General features: G+C 57.9%; 1 protein-coding gene across 1 annotated transcript in view; it reads left to right on the top strand.

The window, feature by feature from the left end:
* The window catches only part of LRP5 (LDL receptor related protein 5), a 103,308-nt gene that overhangs the window by 49,907 nt on the left and 32,228 nt on the right, over positions 1-21,173 (top strand). The window contains exons 6-10 of the mRNA XM_039235430.1: positions 6,793-7,189; positions 8,378-8,549; positions 16,790-17,006; positions 19,093-19,382; positions 20,877-21,103. Of these exons, the coding sequence (XP_039091361.1) occupies positions 6,793-7,189; positions 8,378-8,549; positions 16,790-17,006; positions 19,093-19,382; positions 20,877-21,103 (1,303 nt within the window). The remainder of the gene's footprint in view (positions 1-6,792; positions 7,190-8,377; positions 8,550-16,789; positions 17,007-19,092; positions 19,383-20,876; positions 21,104-21,173) is intronic.

Consider the following 21,173-nt stretch of genomic DNA (forward strand, 5'->3'; position numbering starts at 1 on the left):
GTGCTGTCTCTCTCTCTCAAAGATAAGCATTAAAAAAGAGTTCGGGTGGTCAGAGCTCGCTCAAGGCCACAGAAGGGACGAGGCAGGATTTGAACCTAATCACCTGCCCCGGGCCGTGGCTTAGGAGGCGTGGCCGTGGCTTAGGAGGCGTGGCCGTGGCTTAGGAGGTGTGGCCACCACCACCTCTGGGAGCCACAGGACAGGATGTTATGGGAGGGAGCAGGGCAAGGATTGCTTCAGGTGTTTTTGGAGCCCCTGCCGCAGACAGCTGCTCGGGCCTCAGGTTTCCAGTGGAGCCAGCGCCTGGCCGGCCACTTCCCCTGTGGTCGCTCAGTGCGGCCTCCTGGGCCAGGGCTCCCGGCTGTGGTCTCAGTGCTTGTCCAACAGCTCACCCCAGGGGGCGGCCGAGAAACTCAGTCAATTGCTAAAACACAAAAATAAGTCGGCCGCCTCCCAGCCGTGAAGCTGTTTATGGCCTCAGAGCCTGTAGTGTGGACGGCGGCCTGTGCTGGGACCCGGTGCCGCCCACGCAAAGTCAGGGGTGGGGGCAGCGAGGGGAGCTGGGGCTGCTGGGGATGGGCGGCTCCGCTCCCCGAGTCCAGCACGGAAAGACATGGGTGGAAAGAGCCGCCCTGGGGTGGGGTGGGGTGGGGTGAACCTGGGCAGGGGCCTGTCCTTTCTCGGAGGTGCCGGGTGGTTCCGTGGGGACAGTCCGTGATGTCCACTATGCCTGCTGGGAGGGCCCGGTGCGGGGCAGGGCTTGGGGGGCCTGCACATCCTGGAGCTGTTGTGAAAGGAAAGGAAAGATCCTTTCCCGCGTTGGGGCGCAGAGGGGATTAACTGAGAACCTTCGAGGTCTCTGCGCCGGTCGACCTGTTAGCGGGCTCTCCTCCTGGGCTGGGGGCGGGGGAGGGGGGCTACAGGCCCTTTGTCCCAGCCCCTCTCCTGTCCTCCTTCCCTCCCACTCGGCTCAGATCCTGGAGGGCCAAAAAAGTCACCCCCGCGTGGCGATTTCACCCCCACCCCCTGGTTGTCCCGTGAGGAAACCTTGTCCCGGAGTCCAGGCCCCTCCCCGGCAACCACGAGGCCTCTAAGTATGAGCCCCCCACCCCCACGTTTTAAAGTCTTGTTTTTTTTTCTGGTTAAAAAGCAACATTTGAGTTCACTGTAGAATGGAAGACATTCTGCAGAATAACGGAGAAAATAAAACCCCGTATTGTGGCCACGCAGAGATAGCTGCTGCTACCGTTTTCGCCGTTTCCTGCTCATCCGTTCTCCACATTCATTCAGACTGGGTCTGCACGATTTGTTCATCGCCTGCCGGCGGCGTCGGGGCTGAGCCCTCCCGCACCTCCGTCGGGCCTTCTTCAGGGCCTGACCCCGCAGTGGCCCCGCGTGTACTCGACATGCTCGCGCTGTGGGACGTTTAGGTTGTCCGCCGGCTTGGGTCTGCTGTTCCCGCGAGGCCACGGCGACCCTCGGCGACCAGGAATCCGCAACCAGGAATCCGCCTGCCTTTCCAGCAGCTGCTTTGGCCTGGGCCCTCAGAGGGGAAGCGGCGGGGTCAGAGGGTCCCCGAGCCACACTGCCGTCCAGGAAGCGCGCGCGCCGGGTACAGGCCTCCCGGAGGCGGTGGGGGCTGCTGTGGCCGCTCTGAGCAGGCGGCCCTTTCCGCCTCCCGCCCTCGAGGTTAACCCATTTCTCACCTTCGTTGCCTGTGTCTTTTTTTCTGTTAATTTGCCTTCACCTGTTTGTTGCTGGCATCCAGGTGGTTTTCTGAGCGACTTCTTTGCCTTTCGGTTGACTTAAAAGACAAATAGACTTTCTCTCGTATGGCAGTTCTGGGTTTACAGGAAAGTCGAGGGGAGGGTCCCGAGAGTCCCTGTGATGCGCCCTCCCGCCTTACGCGGCTTCAGCTGCTATCAGGACCAGCCGTCCATCTGACGCTGTGAAAGGCCGCATCCTTCTCACGGGATTCAGCAAATCCTGCGGGGCCGGGGAAGCGGATGGCCCGGTGCCTGCTTTGTGTAGCCTTCGGGCACCATCGAAGGGTGGTTTTAACACCTTTTACACGGTGGAAAAGAAAATCACAAGAAGAAATGTTTGGTGATGCGGGGAAATGAGAGGAAATTCAAATTTCAGTGTCCACATGTGAAGTTTTGCCCGCATGCTGTGAGTTACGGCGGCAGAGCTGGGTGGCTGTGACAGAGGCGGCCGTGGCCCACAGGGCCTAGAGCACTTACGTCTGGTGCTTTATAGAAAACGGGGGCAGGCCCCTCCTGGAGACTAGAAGGCAGTTCGGGCCTGGCCCAGAGATAACCGCTGCGGACATTTGCGCGTGTTTCCTGCCGGGCTTTTGTTTCAGGGAGGTGTTTGTTTGTCCTCTGGCTGGACTCTCGCTGCGCGCACAGCAGGCTGTTTGCACGAGGCTTCCTTGCAGACAGTTGTGGGCTCGGAGCCGGCCCAGCGGCCTGCACAGGATGCTGGGCCGCCAAGCACCTGACCTCCCAGCTCAGCTCAGACTTGCCGGGGGTGTGCATGGGTCAGCCCCATCCTGGCTGCAGAAACGGCCCGGCACGCTCCGGCCTCCACGCTGCTGCCCAAAGCACCCCTGCTTCCTGGAGTCCTCCCCCCCGCCACCCTTCTGCCTGAACCCACCTGTCCTTCCATTGAACCTTTCCTCCTACCCTCTGCTCCCCACCTCTCATGGGCTGAATCGTGTCCCCCCAAAAGACCTCTTGCATCCCCAGGCCCTGCGAGTGTGACTTAACTCGGAAATAGGTATAACCACATAAAATGAGGTCACACTGGAGTAGGGCAGGCCCTCCATCCAGTGACTGTGGACCTTCTAAGAGGGAAGTTGAGGCAGAGGCACAGGGGAGGAGGCTGTGTGAAGACAGAGGCCAAGGTCAGAGTGGTAAAGCCACAGGCAAGGAGCAGTCGGGGCTTGCTGGCCACTGCCCGAAGCTGCGAGAGACCAGAAGGTTCCCCTGGAGCCTTCAGAGCGAGCGCGGCCCAGCCAGTGGCTGGGTTTTTCACTTCTGTCCTCCAGAATCGTGAAGGGCTCCGTTTCTGCTGGTAGGAGCCACCCAGTGCGCGGGGCGATGCTCCCGCAGCCCCCCTTCCTGCGTCTTGCCCCCTCTCTACAACCCCGGGCCTGGCACCGCGCCCTGGGATGGGGAGTGGCTTGGTCCACATGGAGGTTGGCAGGCAGAGATGGTGTTGAACTTGACGTGCCCGTGACGTTGGGCCAACCCTCACGTCTGCTGTTTTGTGTGCAGAACAGCTGCTCTCAGGAAGGCCGGGCCCCAGCCTGGCCTGTGCCCCATGCCCCAGGCTTGGCCCCAAGACAGGGGCGCTGCCCTTCTTTCCTGTGTGCGTGCGTGCATGTGTGTGTGTGCGCGTGCAGAGAGGAAGGGGGGAGGTCAGGAGCCTGCCCGAAGGAGGCTCCGGGGACCGCTGCCCAGACAGCGAGGGAAGGTTTCACTTTCCTTGGCAGCGCTGTGGGGCAGGCTCTTTGTTTAAACAACCCCGGAGAAAACCATTTGGCCAAACTGTTAGTTTCTAAACTAAAAGTTTAAACAAACTTCTACCCAGGATCCGTGTCTGGTCCTAGGGAGGGGGTGGGCTGCCCCCCACCCGCCACGGCCCCAGGCGGCCCGAGGCCAGGACCTCACTGCAGACACCCTTGGAGGTCATCCGTGAGCAGCAGCCTCGGCCAGCGGCCAGCGGAGCCCAGGCCAGCGGTCCCCCTCCGCAGCTGCCCACTGCTGGCCCTGGACAGAGAATCCACCGCCTCCCTGTTTCAGGCAGCAGGCTGCTCCCCCCTCCCCCCCATCTCTGCATTCTTCTAGACAAAGCTCAAATAAAAACTTCAAAGGCTCTGCAGCCAGGGGTGTCAGACGCCCGCCCTTGGAGTCAATTATCACCTACAGATTTATCTCAGCATTTAATTACTGCCTCAGCAACAGAGACTTAATTTTAAGGGATGCTGGTGATGGGGTTCCCTGGTGGTGGGGTGTGCTGGAGGAGGGCTGGGGCCGGGCACACTTCGCCGCTGATGGGTCTGGAATCTATGGCAAGGTCACGGCCACGTGGATCTGAGGTTCTTGGAGTTGAAGGCCAGAACCCCCTTTGGAGGCCCCTGAGCCCGCAGCCCTCCTTCCTAGTGCCCACGCACAGAGGGTCTTCCTCAGCGAACATCTCTGTCCTGTGAGCTCGGGAGCGCCTCGGGGACTGCATTGCGCATCTGTTCCGTCCACCCCCACCCTCCCAGTGCCTGGTCCAGGTCTCCTGCAGAGATGCTGGTGGGGTGACCGAGCCAGCTGGGCGGTGCATCTCAGGGATCGAAGTGTTTGTGCGACCTTATTTTCCCACTTGCTGCTGTGTGCCCTTGAGTGAGGAGCTTAACCTCTCTGTGCATCCAGTTCCTCATCAGTAGAAAGGGGCACAGTCACACCTCTGGGATTGGTGTGATGATCATGTTGTTTTATGTTTTTTTATTTATTTATTAAAAAAAATTTTTAATGTTTGTTTATTTTTGAGGGGGAGAGAGAGAGACCGAATGTGAGTGGGGGAGGGGCAGAGAGGGAGACACAGAATCCGAAGCAGCTCCAGGCTCTGAGCTGTCAGGACAGAGCCCGATACGGGGCTTGGGGCTTGAACCCACGAACTGCGAGATCACGGCCTGAGCCCCCCAGGCGCCCGAGGATCCTGCTGTTTTAGGCGATTGTGTCTGGAGGGTCTTGTGAACAGGGATGGGGGACACAGGCTCAACCTGTGTTTGGGGACAGAGTAGCGGCTCTCTCGGGGAACCAGTGTTTTCTCTGAGGAGGGAGGGCTGCGGGGAGTCTGTGGGGTTGGACGCACAGCCTCCGTCTTGCACAGAGAGCCACCTCGGTCTCGGCCTGGGGACCCGGCAGCCTCTCTGGACAGTTGCACAGACGCCGTCTTGGACAGGGCTCCTCCCAGCCGGGCCTGGGCGAACTTCCCCCTTCCCTCCACGGTGGCAGATTAAGCCAGAGGCCTCTGTGGAGTTTGGTTTGTGGTCCCCTTGATGTCAGAGCTAGACAGGAGCTCAGCCACCACCTGGTTGGGCTGATTTTTCAGTATCGACGAGGAGACCAAAGCCCAGAGAGGGTCAGGGACCTGCCCAGAGTCACGCAGTGCGAGCGGGGCCAGGAAGTTTCTGCCCTGCACTCTCCCTGCATGTCCTAGGATGTGAGCTCCTGCTCTGGGCGTGGCTTTGGGGGCTGCAGAGAGCCAAGGGGACCATGCCAGACTCCCGGTAAGCCCGTAGGTGCGGCGGCCACGCAGAGTGGCAGGCGGTGTGAGTGTGTGTGTGTCGTCAGCTCATCCATTGGGCTAGGGGAGGCAGGGGCAGCTTCCTGGAGGAGGAGGCGTGTGACCTGAGCCTTGAAGGACTGGTCAGATGTCAACAGAGCGCATGGGGAATGGAGCCCAGGGGAAGACGATTTGTTGCAGTTCAGAATTCTCCTCCCCTCCCTCCAACACACACCGAATTGGGACCAAATCTGAGGTTAGGTCTTGGAGGTTTCCACTGTACTCAGACACTGGCGTACCTTCTGAGCCCTGCCTGCCTCAGTTTCCCAGCTCTGGGCTCCTAAAGACGGTGCTGTCAGGTATGCGCCCTCTAGTGGCGGAATCAGATTAGGCGTTCTGGGCCTTGGAGCAGGATGGCCGAGATCTTGAAGTGCAAGGCCGGGGACCCCAGAGGGGCTCTGCAAGGCACCGGGTCCCGAGGGCCCTGCCACTGTGGACTGGGTCCTGGGGGCTCTGGGTGCAGGGGGCCATGTGCTGTTTGAGGGCTGTGGCTTCACCAGGCAGCTGGCTGCAGAGAGGCGGGGGCCCGGGGGCCTGAGTTCAACGATAGATGTGCTCAGCCCACTCTGTCCCTGTCCCCATCCTGCTGTGTGACTTGAGGTGGGTCCTTCCCCATTCTGGGCCTTTCATCAAACCAGGCAGCTGGCCCCAAAGTTACATAAGTGGTCTCTGGGCCTAATCTTGGTTTTGTGGGTCCTTAGGACCAGAAAGGGCCAGAGTGAACGGGTGGACGGTGACCCAGCCCTGGGGGAGTGTCAGGGTCAGGGCTGCACCACGAGGCTGCATGTGCTGTTTCTCCTGGAAGTTGTGACACATCCCACCAGGGAGGGTCCGGGACAGAGCTGAAATGTTAATACCACTGGGGGGGGGGGGGCAGAAGAAGACGGGGGTACCTGTCCCCAGGGTGTTCCCCTTGTCAGTGACATAGCTGGGCAGGAAAGGATCAGACTTTACAGTGTTGTGTATGGTTAGATCACACCTGAGGGCCTCAGGGAGGAAGAGGCGTCTGAGCTGAGCCAGGAAAGGTGAGCCTGTGGAAGGTGGGGCCCAGTCGTAGCTTTGAGAAGTATGGCCAGCAGGTGCCGTCTGGAGCCCAGAGCCTGTGGGACTTGTATTTGGAACTGGTTTGTGGCCTGGAGAGGGGCTTGCAGGGGGGAAGGAGGGCCGAGTGTAAAGCAGCTCTCACACAGTGGCTGAAGCCAGGTGGCTGTGTGGCTTTCAGCTGGTTGCTTGACCTCTCTGTGGCTACGAGGTCTCATCTATGAGATGATGCAAACAGTGCTAGCCTCAGGGACCATGTAGGAGGACCTCGGCGAGTGTTACCTGGTGTCACCTGTGAGGGAGCCCTGACCTCAGGGGCCTGGCTGAGCCCCTCCCCTGCCGTGCCCGCCGCAGGCCCCTTCCGCTGCCCCGCTGCAGGCCTCTGACCCACTGCCTGCGCACCCACAGGGGCTGAGGAGGTGCTGCTGCTGGCCCGGCGGACGGACCTGCGCAGGATCTCGCTGGACACGCCGGACTTCACCGACATCGTGCTGCAGGTCGATGACATCCGGCACGCCATCGCCATCGACTACGACCCGCTCGAGGGCTACGTGTACTGGACGGACGACGAGGTGCGGGCCATCCGCAGGGCTTACCTGGATGGCTCTGGCGCCCAGACACTGGTCAACACAGAGATCAACGACCCAGATGGCATCGCGGTGGACTGGGTAGCCCGGAACCTCTACTGGACAGACACGGGCACCGACCGCATCGAGGTGACGCGCCTCAATGGCACCTCCCGCAAGATCCTGGTGTCTGAGGACCTGGATGAGCCCCGGGCCATCGTGCTGCACCCCGTGATGGGGTAAGGCCGGGGGCGGGTGGGCCTCCCACCTGGCTGCGGCCGGAGCCAGGCTGACCGGAAGTGAGAGAAATGAGTGGTTCTGGAACTTTCTCCTGTGTCAGAATCCCCTGGAGGAGGGCCTATTTAAACGCAGGTGGCTGGCCCTCTGCCCAGACTTCCGATTCAGGACGGCCAGGGTGGGGCCTGAGAACTTGAATTTCTAAGAGACTCCTGGGTTCTACTCCTGCTGGTCTGGGGACCAGACTGAGAAGCTCTGACCCGGGCTGTTGTGTACGTGTGCAGAGGGCCCGGAGAGCTTGGGCAAGGCCTCTCTCCCCATGAGAGTCACCCTTCTCACCTGTAAAATGGAATGGTTCGCCAGGCTGATTTCTGGGCTCATAATGGTAACAGAAGCGATGGCCCTTACTTGCTACGTATGGGCCGGGCGAGGCCTCTTCTGAGCTCCTCACATACACCGAGTCTTTACCGCCCCCCTCTCACCCTGAGAGGCAGGTACAGTTGTACAGTAGAGGAGGCTAAAGCCCAGAGAGGGTAGGGGACTTGGCCCAGGTCACACAGCCAGGAGGCTGGGATTGGATCTGGCCATGTGGCTCCAACTTTCCATTTTGGGATTCTGTGGAAACAGCTGGTCAGTCGATGTAGGAGCCTTTCTCATAACCTGAGCAGCTCAGGGTAGTGGCGCCCTTCCTGAGGGCTCACGACCAAGGACGTGAACGTGGCAGGATTGGGGGGTGGAGCCACGGCCGCGGGAGAGCCGCCTGCCCTCCGGGCGGGATGTCCTGGAGATGGCCCGGCGGAGCTAGAAGGACAGAAGGGAGGGGGCCCTGGGACCTGTCCTTCACGGGGACTAGCGGAGCTGCACCAGTAGTGGCCGTGGTTACGTGGCCGTGGCTGCCATCTGTGCGGCCCCCACCGGGTGTCGTCCTTCTGTCATTTCAGCCCGTCCAGCCCGTGGGACTCTCAGCAGGGCGTCTGAGCTGGGGCTGAGTCCAAGGAGCCCGTGTCGTTTAAGCCCACGCCGGGGGCACCACCGTTCCCTGGGGAGCCCCTGGCCCGCACGTGCGGCTTGGCGCCCGTCTGTCCAGTTAGCCAGCGTCTCCTGAGTGCCTCCTGGGAGGGTGTTGTCCTCGGCCCTGGGGACGCAGCAGGGACAAGACAGTGTTTTAAGGATGCGTTCTTCTTATGCAGCCTTATGTACTGGACAGACTGGGGGGAGAACCCCAAAATCGAGTGCGCCAACCTGGACGGGCAAGAGCGGCATGTCCTGGTGAACACCTCCCTCGGCTGGCCCAACGGCTTGGCCCTGGACCTCCAGGAGGGGAAGCTGTACTGGGGAGATGCCAAGACAGACAAAATCGAGGTGAGTCGTCCCCTCTGCCCCCCCCCCCATGGACGCTGGCTCGCTAAGCTATTTAATGTGGGCTGTGTGGCCCGGCCTGGCCACCCCGTGGCCCATCCCGCGTTCCAGGCGGGCCTCAGGTGGGCATCTGCGCTCTGCTGTTTGATCAAATATTGAAAAAAATAGCGCATCATGATGCATTTCTGACGTGGAAGGGTCTAAAACTGTTTCCAATTGCGAAACCGTAGTAAAAAATGACACGCAGTGGAAGCTAGCGTGACCCTACCCTGAATTGGGTGATGCGTTCCCAGGCATTAAAATACCTTTTCTTGGGGCGCCTGGGTGGCTTAGTCGGTTGAGCGTCCGACTTTTGCTTAGGTCATGATCTCGCGGTTCATGGGTTCGAGCCCCGCGTCGGGCTCTGTGCTGACTGCCAGCTCGGAGCCTGGAGCCTGTTTCAGTCTGTGACTCCCTCTCTCTCTGACCCTCCCCTGCTCACGCTGTCTCTCTCTCTCTCTCTCTCTCCTAGAAATAAATAAAACATTAAAAAATTAAAAAAAAAAAATACCTTTTCTTTTACTGCGTGGACATCTCCCTGAGCAGCCCGCAGTCTTGTTCTGGGTGATTTTGTAAGTGGCGTCCTGTACGCGTTCTTTGGCAACTTGCTTTTTGCTCCTGGGTGTATTTTTTTGAGGTGCTCTTGGTGAAGCCCCCGATGTCCGTGCCTCCACGCGGCATGGATGCCTCCCTCACTCGTAGTCGCCTCAGGATCACCGCTGTCTGCATCTGGTCCCATCACTGCCTTGGGCAGCACCACCTGGGGTCACCGTTGCTCCCCTCACGCTTCCCGGGGGGACCCCGCCAGGCAGTTTGCAGGAGGTGGGTGGTAGCGAGGACACCAATGTGTGTCCGTGTCGCAGGGTTTGAGCCACGCGTCCGAGTAGGAACGTGAAGGGGGCTCGGGGCGGGCGGGTGCCTTTCCCGCACAAACGCAGGTAGCTGCAAAGTAGCTGTTTCCTGTTGGATTCCCTGCAAATCGTCATTTTGAAAGGGATCTTGCTGCTTCTTGAGCCTCTGAGCCTGTAGAAGAGGTTTCCGGCGGGGTCGGCCAAGGGGGCTTCGTCTCCGTGGACCCCAGCCCCCCCGGGAGCTGGCCGGGGCTGCGTGTGTCCAGCTGCCACTGCCGGACACGTTACAGGCGTCGCTGCGTTTGCTCCTGCGGCAGTGTGCTGGGGTTGTTAACTGCGGTAAAATAAACACGATGAGATGACGGTTTTCACGTCTTCAAAGTGTACCATTCAGTGGCGTCTAATACATTCACAGCGTTGTGTGGCCGTCATCACTGTCTAGTTCCAGGACGTTTTCATCACCCAGGACCCCAGAGCCATTAAGCAGCCAGTCCCCAGCCCGCCCCCCCCGCCCGCCCCTGGCACCCACGGATCTCCTGTCTGTCCCTGTGGAGCTGCCCGTCCTGGGCATTTCACGTGACCCGGATGTACGAGAGCCAGCCTGTGTGCCTGGCTTCCTCACGTCACACAGCATTTCCCGGGCCCATCCGTGCGACGTGCCAGCCTGTCCCTCCTTTTTATGGCAAGTGACGTTCTGTTGTCAGGGCCACATGTCAGCCATCCCCTGCGGATGGACCTGTGAGTTGTTTCCACCTTTTAGCTACCGTAATACTGTTGAGAGCCTTGCGTACACATTTTTGCGTGAGCACCTGTTTTTCATACTTTTGGGTACGTGCTTTGTGGAGTTGCTGAGTCCTGTAGGAATTTTAGGTGTAATGTACTGAGGAACCATCAGACTTCCGCACAGTCTGCTCCGTTCTGCGTTCTCACGCGCCGTGGACGTGTGTTCTGACTTCACCGTGGCCTCGCCAGCTCTGTCACTTTCTGTTTCCCAGTTATACTATTGTAGCCACACTGGTGGGTGTGCTGGGTGTCTCGTGGTTTCAATTTGCATCTCCCCGATGACAAGTGATGGTCAGTACCTTTGGTGTGTTTGGCCTACAATACTTTTTCAAGATATGTGGTCCAGTCCCCATTTGTGGATGAGAGACAGAGGTCCAGGGGGACGGTGCCTGGCTCTGGGTCATGGTAAATAGGTTGTTTTATTTTATTTATTTTTATTTATCTTAGGGGAGAGCAGAGGAGGAGCAGAAAGGGGGAGAGGCAGAATCCCAAGCAGGCTCCATGCTGCTGGTGAGGAGCCCGACACTGGGCTTGAGCTCACAACCCATGAGATCATGACCTGAGCCGAGATCGAGAGTCAGATGTTTAGCTGGCTAAGCGCCCCAGGCGCCCCTGGATTTCCGCTTTTAGAATCAATCCACGGACCTAAGATCCAAGCCCTAAGGCAGGTCAGGCTACCATACGGAATATAAACATCCCCTTGTAGAACAGACAGAGGCGCGAGGCTGGGGGGACGTGGGACACGGGTTCAGGGGTTAAGCAGCAGAGGAGCAGGAAACAGCCGGCATGGCAGAGGAGGAGGGCGGGCCTGGGGTTAGGGACGGAGCGGGGCGCACGGTGGCTCCTCGGGCCGACGAGGAATGTGCACTGCAACCCCGTCACCTGTCCACACGGAGCTAATCCCCAGAAAACCCAAAGGCAGAGGCTATGGAAGCAGAGGTATTTGGGAATCTTCCATCAGGCAAACTGGGAGCTTCTCTGAGGCTCGAGCTGGTAAGTGTTCTCAATCTGTATGGTCCGGGGTCCCTTTCTGTCCCTGCTCTGGCTCTGGTGGCACACGCTTTGGGAATGCCGACCCTGACGGAGACCGTCGCTGCTGCCTCCCGCGTGCCCGGGCCGGGGGCCACTGACGTGCGCGGACGCGAGTCTCTTCCTGCTCATGGCAAATGCCACCAGATGGGCTACAGGTGCAGTCGGGCCGTGGTGGCTTCTCAGTGTCTAGCATTTTTTTTTTTTTTTCCAGTGGTAAAATACCCCAGACCCGGAGGGGAACATTCTTGGAGGCGGCCATGTGTTCTCAGGGCTGGGCCACCCTGGTAAATATGACCAACAGATGATCCTTAGGGCAGACCTTGGGGTCAGGCCCCCAGGGTGGGCGCAGAAGGCCCCTGCGGGGGCCATCGAGGGTTTGGAGGGCTCCAGGGGCAACGGCCGAGGGGTCGGGGGACGTGTTTACTTTTCGATGGTCAGGGGAGATGGAAACTGAGCCAGGACTGCGAAGGGGCCGAGCCAGACGCTTAAAGCAAGCGTCCGGGATGCGCTGTCCCCTGAGCTCTCTAACCAGTGCCTGCTCTGCCCTGCGCTTCTGTCTGTCAGCGCCGGGCCCGTGGCCCCGGCCTGGGGCCTCCCGCAGGCAGCTCCTTCCGTCCCAAGCGCCGTCCGAGCTCCCGTGCCCAGCTGCCCTCTGGTCCCCTCCCTCGGAGCCTGGAGTCCCTCCCGCCCTGTGCTGCGGCCTTGTGCGTGGGGACGACTCGCCTTCTCCTGCGCTTGGCCACACGGTATGGGATCTGCCTTTCCTGAGTGCTGGTGGCTGCCTCTCCCGGCTGAAGGCCCCCTCACCCCCGGCTCACTTGTTTTAGGGGGGTCTTGTCTCCCAGAGCAGCTGGGATGTCTCTCGGATCCGGCTTGAGTTGGGGGTCCCCCGTGCTGACCCCCCAGCGGGGACTCAAGACGCACCGGGTCTGTGTCAGGAGTGCCTGCTCTGTCCCTGAACAGAATTCCCGTCACATCACAGTGCTGTCTGTCACGTCCCCGCCCCTCGGCGTGCACCTGTTCATTCCGCAGCATCCGCCGGATGCCGCCTCGTGCTGGGAGAGCAGCAAGGGGCAGAGCCATGCCCCGGGGGGGGTGGGGCGGGTGTCCTAGACAGGGGGACAGACTCAGGGACAACTGTGCAGCACGTGGGGGGCGGTCAGTGCTCCAGGGGACGCTGGGGAGAGGGCGTGCTGGGGGTGACAGTCAAGCTTCCCGGACGGCACCTCAGCTGCCTTTCTGGCCGCATGTGTTCTGATGCCCTGCCTTCTCCAGCTTATTGGTGCGGATTCTGGTGCCTTCTGTTTCTAGAACAGAGGAAGGAGTTGTACCTCTTATCAGTGCTGAACTAGGCAAAGCATTTATTTTTTTAAAACTTTTAAATGATTTTATTTATTTTTGAGAAAGAGATCAAGTGGGGAAGGGGCGGGTGGGGGGGAGACACAGAATCCGAGGCAGCTCCAGGCTCTGAGCTGTCAGCACAGAGCCCGACGTGGGGCTGGAACCCATGAACCGTGAGATCATGACCTGAGCCGAAGTCGGACGCTTCACCGACTGAGCCCCCCAGGGGCCCCAAAATAGGCAAAGCATTTAAACGGCTGAACACACATGCACGGCAGCCTCAGCCCTGCACACTCCGTGGTGTGTGTCCGTGGACGGTGGTATTAGCCGTTAACTGAGTAAAAGCGAGGACCAGTCTTGCTCCTTGGAAGCTGAGCTGTAAAGCTTCTTCCTCGGCCGCTTCCCTCTGGGCTGCTCTGACTTGAGGACAGAACAGACAGAGGCCTTGCGGGCCGACCCCTGGCCCGGGCTCTGCAGCCTGTCCCTGCAGGAGAAACGTCACCTGTCACCAGCGTGTGGCTTGCTGCGGACTTGCTGGGGGCGCCAGATCATCCGGGCTCTCGGAGGCCCCCTGCTGTCTCACTCCGGCTGGGACAGCGGGAGTTTGGGTCCCTTGCAGCGGACTTCTGCTGGTGGACATCTGGCATCGGGTAGGCTCTCAGACAGAGTACGCGGCGGGGCAGGCTGGCAGCCGGGCCGAGGGTAAATCCCGGACCGAGAAGTTAAGAATCTGCCCATCTTGCTTCTCCTGACGCTTCCTGAGTCGATGGAGGTGACTTCTGGCACAACCAGAATAAATACACAGCGTGAGAGTGGTGGTTTTGGGGCCTGTTGGCTGTGTGACCCTCATCCCCAGGGAAGAAGTGAGAACATGGGACGTCTGGGCGACCCAGCCACGTGCACGTGCCCGCAAGTGTGTGTCTAAGATCTTTTTTATTACGTGGAATGAAATAGCCTTGGCAATTTTAATTTAATTTTAATCTAATTTTAATTTGATATAATTTTAATTTAGCTGAGTGTGATAATTCCATCAGAAGACAAAAGTCTTGGGGCACCTGGGCGGCTCAGTCAGTTCAGCGTCCGACTTCGGCTCAGGTCATGAATTCACAGTTCGTGGGTTCAAGCCCCGCATCGGGCTCTGTGCTTACAGCTCGGAGCCTGGAGCTGCTTCAGATTCTGTGTCTCCCTCTCTCTCTCTCTCTCCCTCCTCTGCTCAATCTCTGTCTCTGTCTCTTTCTCTCTCTCAAAAATAAATAAACAGAAAAAAATTTTTTTATTAAAAAAGAAAACGTCTTTTTCCTTTAAATATGTGCTTTCACAGGGTTGGTCTTGGGCTCCTGTCTCTTTGCACGGCTAAGTCAGTGGAAATGGAGAATTCCGTGTAAGGAAATTGCAGCTCAGGTGGCTCTCCGGGGTCCACATTTTGTGGGCCTCCCCACAGACCCATGTGGGGTCTGTTCCTCGGTGCTCGGCTGAGGGTGGCCCTCCTTGGGAGCGTGGGGGAGGCCAAGCACAGGAGGGTCAGAGAGAGCAAGCTTGGCCCCGGGTGCCTTTGGTATCTGCGTGATCGTTTTTGCCATAACTTCCCAGAGGCATCTAGTTTCTTCTGAAAATCAAGGGCACAGGCACCTCTATTCTAGAGCAGGGGAAAACTACACCCTGTGGGCCAGATCGCCTTTTTGTGTCCCGTCCTCAAACTGAGAATGGCTTTTACACTTTTAAATGATTGGGAAAAAAAACCAAAAGTGGTATTTCGTGACTGGTGACAATGACACGAAATTCACATTTCAGTGTCCAGAGTTATTTTTGGTTTTTGCACCAACAACGTTCTCTCAGAACACAGCCACACTTTTCCTTTACAAACTCTCTCTGGTCGTTCAAGGACCGTATGGCCACAGAGATGAAAATATTTATGATCCTTTGCAGGAAAAGGTTGCCAGTGCCTGACCTGGAGAATCTGTCTCCCGTGGGCTCCCCTGGCTCCAACATTGCCGCGTGTTGATTCGATCCCATTATTCCTGACGTCCGTGTGGACACATTGGCCTCGCAGGAGTCCGATGGGCACGTGCCCTGTGTCTCGTCTCCTCACCGTCAGCTCCGCTCAGGGCTCTAGGAAGTCTGGAGTTTTGAGACGTGGGTGCTCCCGGTAGACAGCCTCCTTTGGTGCTCTGGCTCCAGGGAAACACCCGTCCAGCAGAGTTAGCTGTTATGGATGGGCTGGATTTGCTCACGGTGTGCAGAGGAAAGTTGCCGTAAAAACTCACTTCGGGGTCGTTTATTTTTCTTAAGCGTTAGAGTCCTGATGGAGAGCCTTCAGGGTGCTTCATGGGTTCTGCAGTCGGGGTGGAGGGTGAGCAGGGTGGCGGAGGGGCTTCTCAGCGTGCGGGACCCTGCCCTCCCCTGGCGGTGGGCGCAGCTGGGCGGCCAAGGAGGAGAGAGGAGAGGGGCTGGCAGCCGGCGCCATCACCCTTGCCTGCCCCGTGTCTTCCATGGGCCCATGAGTTCCTGAGCCAGGAAAAATGTACTCTCTTGCCCCATTCAATAGAACGTGTATTTATGTCTGGAATTCAGTTATTAAAGAAAATTGAGAAACTATGGAAATAGTGAAGGAAGAGAAAAAATCTCTTAAAAGTGGTATTGACGTTTTGGTATATTACAACTTGAGTAATGATTTTTTTCTAGATGTGGATGCTTTTCTTTGTGGCGTGACTGTACCGCGGGTGTGGACCACCGCTTCCCCAGACCTGGTTATTCCCAGTTGGGGAAGGAGGGAAACCAGAGGGGCCGGGAGTGGTGCCCAGAGATGGGCACAGAGATCAATACAACCCGGTGAGGCCGGCAGCTCCCCAGCTCGTGGTCAAGGGCTTCATCCAGTCCAGTGTTCTCACCTGGGCTGTACATTGGACCCGCGTATGGGGAGCTGCGTTCGGGATCCTCACCGCGCTGGGCTTTCCGGTTCTGATTTTTTGCCTCAGCTCTGGGCCATTGTTCTTTCTTTGGTTAAGTTCCCTGGGTGTCAGGTGGAGAAGCTGAGGTCTACAGGGTGCAGGGACTTGCTGGGCCCGGCACAGAGCTGCCTACCCCTCCTGGGGGACCTGGCCGTTTTGTCCTGTGCCTGAGTTTGATGATCTGTCTTATGTTCCCACCGCCTGTAAAACAGAGTGTTTGTCACTTTCCTGACGAGCTGGAAATCTAATCTGGCTGCAGCAGGCCTGCTGGGACTTGACTTTCATTCATCATGTCTCTTTGATCCTGGCCTGCGCGCCGGAGAGTTCTGATGTGTGTTTTTAGTGAGCTTTCCTTTCAACGTGAACTTCCACAGGACCACCTGTCATCAGAATCCCCTCTTACCCCGGTCGTGTGCTTCATTTGGTTGGTTGAGGCGTTCTTACGTCTGAGGGTGGTTTTCTCCTCTGTGGCTTTTGTGGTCAATGCTTTTAATCAGCACGGATTCTTCAAGGAAAAGATTCTGTTGTTTTTTTTTATTTTTAATGTTTTATTTATTTCTGGGGGGGGGCAGTGTGAGCAGGAGAGGGTCAGAGAGAGAGGGAGACACAGAATGTGAAACAGGCTACAGGCTCTGAGCTGTCAGCACAGAGCCCGACGCGAGGCTCAAACCCACGAACCGTGAGATTGTGACCTGAGCCGAGGTCGGACGCTTAACCGACTGAGCCACCCAGGCGCCCCCAAAGATTCCGTTTTTGTACCTCAGAGCAAATGGCCGGTAGTGGGTCTGTGGATGGAAAGCATCAGAGCTGCAGGCTCAGACTCAGGGCCAGAAGTGCCCTCAGAGTCCAGCTGGTCCTGACCAATCACAAAATCGGTCCACAGACGAGTCGAAGGTCTTGCCCGGGGCCTGCGGTCTGTTAGTCATCCAGGAATCGACTTGAAACTCGAGGCTGTGTAGAGAGTGTGATTCGCTGCCCGCCTGAGCTGCGTGCGGCGGACGCTGCCGTCGGAGACCCACCCCTGGTAGCGCGGGAAGGGAGAGTTCGCATCCGGGTAGGGGAGGCTGCGGGGAGAGCCCTGAGCCCGCTCCACGTCACTCAGGGTGCCGTTGTCCGGCTGCGCCAGTGAGCGCAGCAACTGGCTTCGTGCCCTGGCCCAGCGAGGTGCGGGCAGAGGGGAGCGTCCCAGGTCGTGTATTTCCGGCAGCTCAGGCCCAAGGCCGTGTCACACCTGTCTGCCGTCCCGCAGGTGATCAACGTCGACGGGACACAGAGGCAGACGCTCCTGGAGGACAAGCTGCCGCACATTTTTGGATTCACGCTGCTGGGGGACTTCATCTACTGGACTGACTGGCAGCGGCGCAGCATCGAGCGTGTGCACAAGGTCAAGGCCAGCCGAGACGTCATCATTGACCAGCTGCCCGACCTGATGGGGCTCAAGGCTGTGAACGTGGCCAAGGTTGTCGGTGAGTCGGCAGTCAGACACTCAACCAACTGAGCCCCCCAGGCACCCCACCCCCACCCCGCTTTTTATTATTATTATTTTTGATGGGCCTGGGATATTGACTAGGTGGTGGTCGCAGGCATCACTGGCCATATTGTAACAATGGTTAATGTTTGTTTTTTTTTTAATTTTTTAAATGTTTTATTTATTTTTGAGAGAGAGAGACAGCATGAGCAGGGGAGGGTCAGAGAGAGGGAGACACAGAATCCGAAGACAGGATCCAGGCTCTGAGCTAGCTGTCAGCACAGAGCCCAATGCGGGGCGTGAACCCACGAACCGCGAGATCATGACCTGAGCCGAGGTCGGATGCTTACCGACTGAGCCACCCAGGCGCCCCGATGGTTAGTGTTTGTTGAGTGCCTGCCATGTGCCAGGCTCAGTGCCCAGAGGAGCCCAATGCACTCAGCACGGTATTGCCCCACATGCGCCTGGGAAGGAGGAGGCATGGCCACACGGCCGAGAAGAGGCTGAGCTCAGCGCTCTCCCTGGGCCTGCCTCGCCTCATCGCTGGGTAGCCTGTGAACGTCGTCCAGTATGGCCGTGCTGGGCCCGCACTTGAACGCACACCTTTTGTCTGGAAGCCAGGGTGTGTGGAAAGTTCACTTAACGTGATGATTTGTCTCTTTATGAAAAGGATTCCAAATACAGGTCAGTGGGCTGCACTGAAGAGAGTAGCGTCTGGGGGAAGGGCGGGGGGGGGCTCTGCACTTAGTACAGAGCCTGCACCTTGGTGGTGCTCAGCAGACCTCTGGGGGATGAGTGAACGAATGGCCAGAGAGGATCCGGTACGTGCCCTCAGGTAGCACACAGTCTAGTGGGTGAGACGCTCAGTTCCGTAGCCAGGCGGCAGCCGGAGCTGGGATGTTAGGGAGGCCTGGCCGGGAAGCACAGGGAGGTCACTTGAGCTTGGAATTTGGGGTGTGGGGGAGGCAAGGTTTGCCTGGCGGAGGGGCAGCTGAGCAACGGCCTGGCGGTGAGGCGGTGTGGGCGCCTCTGTGTCCCTGGGGTGGGCCTTAACGCCTGTCCAGCGACCCACACTCCTGGTGAAGAGATGATGGGACCGATACACTTAGTTTTAAACTGTGTTGATTGGGGCGCCTGGGGAGCTCCGTCAGTTGAGTGTCCGACTTCAGCTCAGGTCATGATCTCGCAGCTCGTGAGTTCGGGCCCTGTGTCAGGCTCTGTGCTGACAGCTCAGAGCCTGGAGCCTGCTTTGGATTCTCTGTGTCTCCCCCTTGCTCTCTGCCCTTCCCCTCCTCCTGCTCTGCTTTTCTCTCTCAAAAATAAATAATAAACATTAAAGAAAAAAACACGTTGATTATCCACTGTGGATGGTGAGGCCCACCTGTGAGTGATCGTTTAAAAAAAAAAAAAGCCCAACAGCTAAGAAAAAAGATGAGTCCGTGGGATACAACTTAAAGCTGAGAACCTGGCTTCGTCTCTCTCTCATCTGAGGTTTACTGAGAGAGATGGGGGAAGGGTTCTTTTATTTTAGTCGAAATACTTAACACTAAATTACAGCCAACGTTAGCAGCAGCTCAGCAGGTGAGACGGACAGGCGGCCAGAAATCAGTGAGCGCGCCAAGGGCTGGCCGCTTTCGTGAACAAGAGGCCCTTTGGCCGTCTAGGGAACTCGGAGTTTGTGAGGCTGCAGAGCACTGGTGAATTGCGGGGGGGGGGGGGCCTGTCCGGGGGTCGGCCCGGTCTGTAGGCCAGGAGTCCAGGCCCGGGGAAGGGAGACCTGTCCCCTCATGTGGCATTCTGCCGTCCGCGCTACTTCCTGTGTCACCTGCCTGGTCTCCGGGCTTCAGTTTCCGTGCCCGAAAAACAGGGGTGGGAATGGCCCCTGCCTCCCAGGCTGCCGGGCAGATGGAGTGAGTGTGTACCCACCGGGTTGCTGGGACTGCCTCTCCCAGGACGGGGTCTGTCATCCCCATCTGGTGTCCCCCTTTGACATCTGGCGGAGATGAAGCCACGCTTGGCGGCCGGTCAGTGCGCGCCTCCCCTTTGGGGCTGCCGAGGCTGAGGGCTGCCGTGCTTGCTTCCAGGAAGCAACCCGTGCGCGGACAAGAACGGGGGCTGCAGCCACCTGTGTTTCTTCACGCCCCGCGCCACCAAGTGCGGCTGCCCCATCGGCCTGGAGCTGCTGAGCGACATGAAGACCTGCATTGTGCCCGAAGCCTTCCTGGTGTTCACCAGCAGGGCCGCCATCCACAGGATCTCCCTGGAGACCAACAACAACGACGTGGCCATTCCGCTCACGGGCGTCAAGGAGGCCTCCGCGCTGGACTTCGACGTGTCCAACAATCACATCTACTGGACAGACGTCAGCCTGAAGGTACAGCCTTTGGGGCGTCCGACGGGCACAGCTTTGTCCTGCGGCGCTGCCTCAAAGGTCTTCCGTTCTGTTTTAAAGACCTGTGATGTTTGTGGGACTTGATCTAGGGAGCTATTTTATTGATCTGTTGTTATTTGTAAATATTTATTTCTGAGAGAGAGCACACGCAAGCCGGGGAGGGGCAGAGAGGGAGGGAGACCGGGGACCCAAGCAGGCTCCGAGCTGTCCACACAGAGCCTGACGCAGGGCTCAAACTCATGAACCTCTAGATCATGACCTGAGCCAAAGTCGGACGCTTGACTGAGCCACCTGGGCACTCCAGCAAATGTTTTTGTTTCTTTTTTTACATTTATTCATTTTTGAGTCAGAGAGAGCGTGAGCTGGGGAGGGGCAGAGAGAGAGGGAGACACAGAATCTGAAGCAGGGTCCAGGCTCCGAGCTGTCAGCACAGAGCCCGACGTGGGCAAGATCATGACCTGAGCCAAAGTCGGATGCTTAAAACCGACTGAGCCACCCAGGCGCCCCTGGACTCCTATTTTTTTTAAATAAAGTTTTATCAGAACATGGCGATGCCCGTTTGTTTATGGGTTGTCTGCACCTGCATTTGTGCCTCTGGGGTGCGTAGTTGCAACAGATCTGTGTGGCCCTTGGCACCTAAATATTCACTATCTGCCCTTTTACAGAGAAGCTTGCCGACCCCTTTTGGAAGTATCGGACAACACAGCTTGGTCACTGATCTCTTATTCTCCCCTTTATATGACAAATCTCTTAAAGATGCCCCTGATTCTAAAATTCACAGGAGCTCCTTGGAGAAAGAGGGATGTACACAGAAAAGTATAAAGAAGAAAATAGTCACTCAGGACCCCCCCACCCTCCCCACTCCGTCCTCACCTGACATTTTGACATAGTTTCCTCCGAGTTGTTCCCTGTGTTTCTCACGATCACCAGCATTTGCTCTAGAGAATTCTGTAACCTGTTTTTTTTTTTTAACTTGACATTCTAGGAGGTGATTGATTAACGGTGGGAAAGTCTTTAACACAACTCCATAGATGCGTGAAATATTCCCTAGTTACGTAGCCGTTCCCTTATCTTAAATGGTGTGGCTTCCCGTTTCCCCACCGCAGCCAGTAGCACGGTCCCCAGCACCCCTGTGCGCAGAACTTGCATCTGTTTTGGTGCCTCCTCGTCTTTTGCGTTTTTATCGGTTCCTCCGGACAAAATTTCATGAGGAAGCTGCCCGGAAAAAAGGGCCTGTCTCTTTACATATACGTATAAAATGTAAATATTTAAATAGTGCCAGATCATTCTTTTTTTTCTAAAAAAAAGTTGTATCTGGCTGAGTTTCACACGTTTACCTGAAAGCTGTCGGCTGTTGACAGCCCGGTCCCCGAGGCGGCCAGTAAGCCGCTCGAGGCGGCCGGCGTCTCGCGGCGAGAGGTCTGTAGAGACTGGTCCCTAACCCGTGGCCCTTACCTCCTCCTCCGCGGCTCCCAGACCATCAGCCGCGCCTTCATGAACGGGAGCTCCGTGGAGCACGTGATCGAGTTTGGCCTCGACTACCCGGAGGGCATGGCCGTCGACTGGATGGGCAAGAACCTGTACTGGGCAGACACCGGGACCAACAGGATCGAAGTGGCCCGGTTGGACGGGCAGTTCCGGCAGGTCCTCGTGTGGAGGGACCTGGACAACCCCCGCTCGCTGGCCCTGGACCCCACCAAAGGGTGAGAGCCGGCTTTGTCCTTCGTGTACGTCTCTGTGCCCTCCTCGTTCTGTCCGGCCAGCGGGGGTGAC

Source organism: Hyaena hyaena, unplaced genomic scaffold, assembly GCF_003009895.1.
Source record: "Hyaena hyaena isolate Hyena2069 unplaced genomic scaffold, ASM300989v1 scaffold_98, whole genome shotgun sequence".
Classification (NCBI taxonomy): Eukaryota; Metazoa; Chordata; class Mammalia; order Carnivora; family Hyaenidae; genus Hyaena; species Hyaena hyaena.